General features: G+C 31.8%; 1 protein-coding gene across 1 annotated transcript; it reads left to right on the forward strand.

Annotated features, from left to right (window-relative positions):
• Positions 1-2,470: 2,470 nt before the first annotated feature.
• On the forward strand, positions 2,471-5,889 carry LOC141675263 (CRIB domain-containing protein RIC10). The gene is made up of 5 exons (XM_074481972.1): positions 2,471-2,846; positions 3,262-3,382; positions 3,491-3,591; positions 3,725-3,809; positions 5,317-5,889. Exons 2-5 carry the CDS (start codon positions 3,325-3,327, stop codon positions 5,538-5,540), a joined length of 468 nt encoding a protein of 155 aa, XP_074338073.1. The 5' UTR covers positions 2,471-2,846; positions 3,262-3,324; the 3' UTR covers positions 5,541-5,889.
• The last annotated feature ends 803 nt before the right edge of the window (positions 5,890-6,692 follow it).

The following is a 6,692-nucleotide window of genomic DNA, read 5'->3' on the forward strand; positions in this document are numbered from 1 at the left end:
TTTATTAACAAAAATGACCTTAGATCTTCTTAACACTTACATATATCTTAAATGACTTATATGTAATTTTAATTATAAACCCCTTCCATTCCCCTCCCGTACCAAACATAAAAATGAGTTAATTCTCCTCATCTCTCTTCTTTCAACCAAATATAATTAATATTATATCCTTTCCTTCCCCTCCTCTTCCCTCTATTAAAATTCCTCCCCTTCCCTCCCCTCCGTTGAACCAAATACATTAAAGATTTACTACTATCCAATGTCCTAGTTCAATTCTAACTTGACGCTGGGAGAGGATCATATATAGAGCTGACAATTCGTTCGTTTCGTGTATTTTTGTGTCGTGTACTTTCGTGTTTCGTGTCATAAATGTCTAATCCAAACCCGAACCGTTAATGATTCGTTTTGTTTCGTGTTCGTGTATCCTCATTTCGTGTACGTTTAGTGTAATTTAAAATTAATAATAAAAATAAAAATAAATAAAATATATATTTAAATATTAAATTTTTACAAGTCGAGTCTTATTAAGTCAATAGTCATAAATACTCAAGTGCAGTAAAGTGTTATGAAATTTAAATTTGAATCTATTTTGTATCTATAATCTGTAAATATTTTGTGTAAAATATTATTGTAAGATATATGCATTCATATAATTTTGATAAATTTATTTAAATATTTAATTATTTCGTGTACTTTCGTTTCGTGTCGTGTACCCAAGTGTAAACCCAAAACCGATACTAAATTCATCTGTGTATTTTCGTGTTCTTATAATTTCGTGTTCGTATACCAAAAATGTCAAACCAAACCCGTTATTTTCGTTTCGTGTACGAAATTGTTTGTTCTAATCATATAGATGAGATGCGGTTATGCAATACTTCAACTACTCCCTACGTCCCTTGTATGGGTCAATTTGATTATTTTTTTATTAAAATAAATATTATTATAATTTTTTAAAAAATTTAAAAATTATATTATAGTAGATTAAATATATTTTCTGTGAAGTAATTTTTAAAAATTTTTATATTACAGAATATGGATCGAATTTCATTTAATTTGAGTGCATAAAAATGAAGTTTAATAACTAAAAACAGACGGGAGGGGGTATTGTTTCAAAAGTAATGAAGGTCTGTTGCATATTGCAGATTCTCGAATATGTCAAAAAAGTTGTAAATATAAAGATTAGCAAAAAAGAGAAAATGATTCTAGCATTAAGAAAAGAGATAAAAGGTTGTTGAGATAAAACTTTAAAGCAAAAAATAACAGAAAACACAGTATTTCTCACAATATGAGAATTTTGAAGAATTAAATATTAATTAAATCGTAAGTAATGTGCGCATATTATGGGGAACATGAATGAAGTGAACTTTAAGAAAGGAAGAGCAGCATTTCACAGAGTCACGTTTACCACAACCAAGAATGCTGGAGTTAATTTCGAGGGCAAAGTCACAAACAGTCAAACTCAAACGCACAAACAATTGGGATTTCTTTTTCGCCTATATTTCTTTATTTTCTTTTCCTGTTTAAGTCCCATGTTCGGAAATTTATATACAAAAAATTGTTATATTCTATGAGTACAAATATGCTAATTAATTAGTGAGATAAGTGAAAATTAATTCGTACCCAAATATCAAATTATTATAAAAAATAATAATTGCTCAAATTAGTACTCCTACAACTAGGGGTGATTGGATTAAACCGCATAATCCGCATAAACGCAACCGATATTAAACCGGCCCAAACCCAAATCGAAATGTGGTTTGGCGGGCACGGTTCAACTATTTTAATATATGACATAAAACAATTATATTCTATAATCAGTAACTAAAATTGTGTATTGCGTATTGCTTTCCTTTAAAATTAATTTTGATCAATTTTTTATTACTTTTATATTGAACATTTATTATTGCAACTAATTAATCAATATTAGACGTTAGTCATTTGCAACTAATACGAATGATATACTTTAATATGATAGAATAAATAAATATATTATTATTTATTTAAATTGTAAAAAAGAAAGTTTAGATATAAGAAATGTTGCTCAGAAAAAAAGAAAATAAAAAATATTACTTTATTTCCCGAATTCACAAATAAGAAATGTCTTAAACAAGCAAAATCCGTTAAATCAAACCGAATAAAACTGAAACAAGTGGTTTGATTTTATTGGGTTATGAGATATGGTTTGGTTTGAATTTTTTTAAAACCGTAATTATGCGGTTTGATTCCGGTTTAAAATATAAATCGAATCAAACGCGAACGGATCACCCCTACCTACAACTATTTTAAAATCGAAGTTCAATCAAATATGGTACTGAAAAATTTGAAGAATCACTCAAATTTGAAAAAAGAAATCAAATCCTAACAAAAAAAGGAGCAGCCAAATATAATCGATTTTCAAGTTTCAAAATCAGCTAAAATTATAATTAAATTTATTGAGATATATATGCTTCACAAGATATACCGAATAAACAACTGGTGAAGTGGTATTTATATGATTTCTTTGTCCCATGTTCTTCAACACCTTCCCCCCCTCATCTATTTTTCGTGAGCTTTTTTGTTGGTCTCCACCTCTTCTTCATCTTCTTCATCCACTAACTTTATTTCTCATTCTCTGTGATTAATTTCTTATTTTCCTGTTAAATTTCACATAGAAGATTCAATCTTTGAGTCAAAGATTGAATCTTTTTCCATTTCAGTCAATACCCATCTCAGTTTTCAAGCTTGCATGTGTTGCTAATTGCTATACATACAACTATATATACATACGTATCAAGAAACTGAAGAAGTTGGAAAAATGTGGTTGTGAAGGACTCTTGCCCTGTAAAGTCTTCTATCCTTTTAATCAGGTACTTTTAATTTATGGTGTATTCAATTTTTACATTTATGAAAATGCATAGTTAGATTTAGTGTATGTTACTGTATTATTTTTGAGTTAGGGCCGGGTGTTGTAAAAGAGGGGAATCGAAATTAGTCGGTAAATAGATACCTTGGGGTGATTAATAGGATGACAGTGTGATTAATCGAAATACTAATTGAATATATTTAAAAAAAAATGTAATATTTCTTTGGTTAAGATTAATCGGTGATATTTAGAAATATGACTGCACATATATGTGGAATATATGCCAATCTCAGTACAGAGGCAAACTGTTTTGAAGCTCATCTTTTTATGCTTTTTCATAAAAGACAAGGCTGAGAACTACAAAATATAATGATGGTATATAACTTAAACAATTGTAACCCATGCTTTCTTTTCAACAGGCATAGAATCTTGTGATAGGCTTTTAGAGGAAGGGAATTGAAGAAAGTTTGCACATTTCTACCATGACTATCAAAATCAAGGGGATTTATAAGGGATTCAGATACATAACTCAAATCTTTGGTAAAGATCCTATATTTCACACATTTTACACACACACACTAGTTGTACTTGTATGTGCTTCGTTTTCTTGGTTTTTAAGGACTAATTTGGATTATTGATGTGTTGTAGTTGTGAAAGAGAGGGAACTGGAAATTGGGTTCCCAACAGATGTCAAACATGTTGCGCACATCGGATGGGATGGTCAATCTGGAAGTTGTGCACCTAGTTGGGTGAGTGTTTCGATTTATGTCATTACTTTCACTTTTGCGAGGTTTTGTTATTTAATTTCATTTTTGATTCTGTCTTGTTGCAGCCATGTAAATTGTATGTTGATGTGTTTTTTTACTTTTGTGTTAATTTCAGATGAACGAGTTCAAGACAGGACCGGATTTTGCATCTACGTCTATTGGCAATTCTGGTTCAGCTTTCTCCCCATGGTCCTCTCAAGGTACATGTTTTACTTTGACGGTAAATATTTGCAATTACTCTGTCTGTAGAAGTAACTTAATTTTACAAAAGGGAACAAGTTAATCATAGAAAAGAAAAGAAAATAGTACAGGATAAAGAAAAAGCAGGTAGTTTCTTTATTGGTTTTCTATCATATGCAATGTTTGTGAGCAGAGTAGCAGACAAGGGGGAGATGGAATGTTTTCACGGGGTGGAATGTTGAAGGGAAAATGATAATTTGTCACTTATTGATATATAATAAAAGCCACAGTGTAAAAAAACGAATACAGGCTCTGTGGATTTTATGCCTCAAATAGAAGGATTTGGATTTTATGTCACGAGACTCTTATCAAGATTCAGGAAGAATCGAAAGCACAGGTCACTAACTTTTGGTTAATTGACAATATTGTGTTTAATTTATTGGTAGTATATAACTAACATCCAATGAATTTTATGGACATTAGTGGTATTTGTCACTTAAAAGCTACCTCTGTTTATACTATAGGTCTGTCCATGTGATGATTCTAGATTTCTATTCTTGATCACAGGTTATATTAGTTTTCTTTTATACCGTATTTGATCAATTTAACCATAGTTCTCATCAAATATAAACAATATAGTAAGTATTGTCTGCCATTTAGGATTAGTCTAGCCTGATTTCAGGAATGATAGCTGTTGCTGGGGAAATAGTATAACAGAGATAACATTCTTATGTCATAGAAGCTGTTTTCACTCGTAGTTTTGTCATTTGTGAATAGAAGCAGTGAGTGTTCACGAGAGTCAGTGTTAATCTCGATGTTTTGACCATGTAATCATATACTGGATCTAGATTACACACAAGGTTTTGTGTTCAAAGGAACTTAGATCTGTATAGTGAAAGCAATACTTTGATCAGATCCAATTTTCCATCTCCGCTATTTGAGTACACTTGTTGTCTGCAAAGAAGAGCCTCTTGGGTTTAAGAATCTTGTGAACTTCTTGTATATACACCAAGTTAGATTGAGGCAGGCAATCTTTTGCGGGTTTTTGTGGCACAACTTATCCCTTGTAACAAACAAGGTTTTGGGGAAGAAAAAAATGTTTATTTCAGTGAACCCTTTAAAGGTAGTGTGGAAACAACTCTTTAATCCTGATACAACTCGACTTTTTCGAGACCAGAAACAAAATTTCATTTATGCAATTATGTGCTTTACTGGTTTGTTTTCGAAGAAATCATACTTATATAAACTTTTTTTCTTTTTCCAACTCTGATGCCAACTTATAGTTTAAAGTAATATGTTGCGCTATGGTGGAAAAGCCACTTGGCGAATGTATTAATCAGATCTTTTGACTTACGGTCTAGTACCTCATGGTCTTGTGTTATTTAAAACGATCTTGCATGATTATATTCCTAGAATCTCACTGATGTATATATGTTTTTTCTATGTCATATACTACTTTGGTGATACTTTTATATGTAACTTCTTGCGTGTAATCATCGTTCTTCCTTTTCTTGTCTATTAAAATAGATTTTGGAGAAAGGCTAGGACGACAAACAGCATCTGACATGTTCACAGATATACCACCCACAGACATGCCTAATATTCCAAAGAAGCAGAAACGTAAGAAGCAGAAATCAACTTCCTCGCCCAAATCATCCTCTTCCTCGTCAAGGTCATCACGAGCAGCAAAGACAAAGGCAAAATTTGTTGAAGGAAATGTCAAAAGTTCTTCGAGCATAGAAGTGGCATAAAAGGTCTAATATAAATTGCTTAAACAGTTTATGGAATACTTTTTCCGTAGTTGGAGAAGTTCGGAAAAATTCTTGTATATATACATGGAGATAGAGGTACTTGGGACAACAGATGAATCCTCTGGAAGATGATGCTGATAAAAAGTTTTGTCTCCTTTTTCTTTGTTTGTGGTTCATTTTCTTTTTGGATTTCTAATGACTGATTCATGTAAAGAGTAAACTACTTAGCTGTGCTGGAGTAATCCTAAGCTAACTCAAATTTGTAAGTTAAAAATTATACTTTACCAGATTGTCAATAGTAGTATTTTCTACAAAGCTTATAAGAAAGAATGAAGAAGTGTTACTATCATTCCCTTTAGGCATGCATTCCTAAAAGAATTTCAAGTTACACAATCATTTCATGAGTAGTTTTTCGAGTGAAACCGTTTTATTCGCTAATACCATTAGTATCATAGGTATCAGTGTATTACCATTAGTCTATTACCATAGTTTAAACATTTTACATAGTAAATGTTTTAGCACACATGTATTGACCTTGAACCTCGTAGCACAAATCATCACTGAGATTTCCCCATTCGTATTAATCAACAGTTTATTCTCGTAACATTGTATCAACGTCGTAAGGAGGAGAGCCGAAAAAAAGTTGCTGCAGTGGTTGAGTAAAGTTATTGTTGCAGTGGTTGAGTTCATGTTTCACTTCTGATGTGAGTTGGTGCGAGTTTACATAAAGAAATGATAAATTTAAGAATGAAGTTCAGGTTTTCATTCCAAATAACTAAATTTTTAATTCAGATTTCAGACCGTGTTTTAAAATAATTGCATTGCCCACCACTGTACTTTGTCACCTTCGTTGGGTGTCGACTGTTGAGTGTTGAGCGGCTTGAGGGCCTAGTCTACTTTGTAATAATGGAAACTGGAAAGTGCATGTGCAAATAGGCGAATGTAATTCGGGCTTACTCTTCATTTTTCGACGGGCTCTCTCGGCCCACGGTGCATTGCTTTGATCTGAACTAGTCGAATCTTAGGGATACGAGTAGAACACGTTAGTTTCAAAGAAAAAAAGATAGAAGAAATCACTATATATTATTTTAGCTTTTGATTTCTTTTTCTGACAGTTGTAAAAATGACCCAGCTCTAATATTTCTTCAAGAA

Source organism: Apium graveolens, chromosome 7, assembly GCF_009905375.1.
Source record: "Apium graveolens cultivar Ventura chromosome 7, ASM990537v1, whole genome shotgun sequence".
Lineage (NCBI taxonomy): Eukaryota > Viridiplantae > Streptophyta > Magnoliopsida > Apiales > Apiaceae > Apium > Apium graveolens.

Excerpts from the sequence above, each read along its gene's own strand:
- LOC141675263 (XM_074481972.1), top strand. The coding sequence starts at position 3,325 with ATGACTATCAAAATCAAGGGGATTTATAAGGGATTCAGATACATAACT. Across the intron at positions 3,383-3,490 it reads ATACATAACTCAAATCTTTG|TTGTGAAAGAGAGGGAACTG; the intron begins GTAAAGATCCTA and ends GATGTGTTGTAG. Across the intron at positions 3,810-5,316 it reads CTCCCCATGGTCCTCTCAAG|ATTTTGGAGAAAGGCTAGGA; the intron begins GTACATGTTTTA and ends CTATTAAAATAG.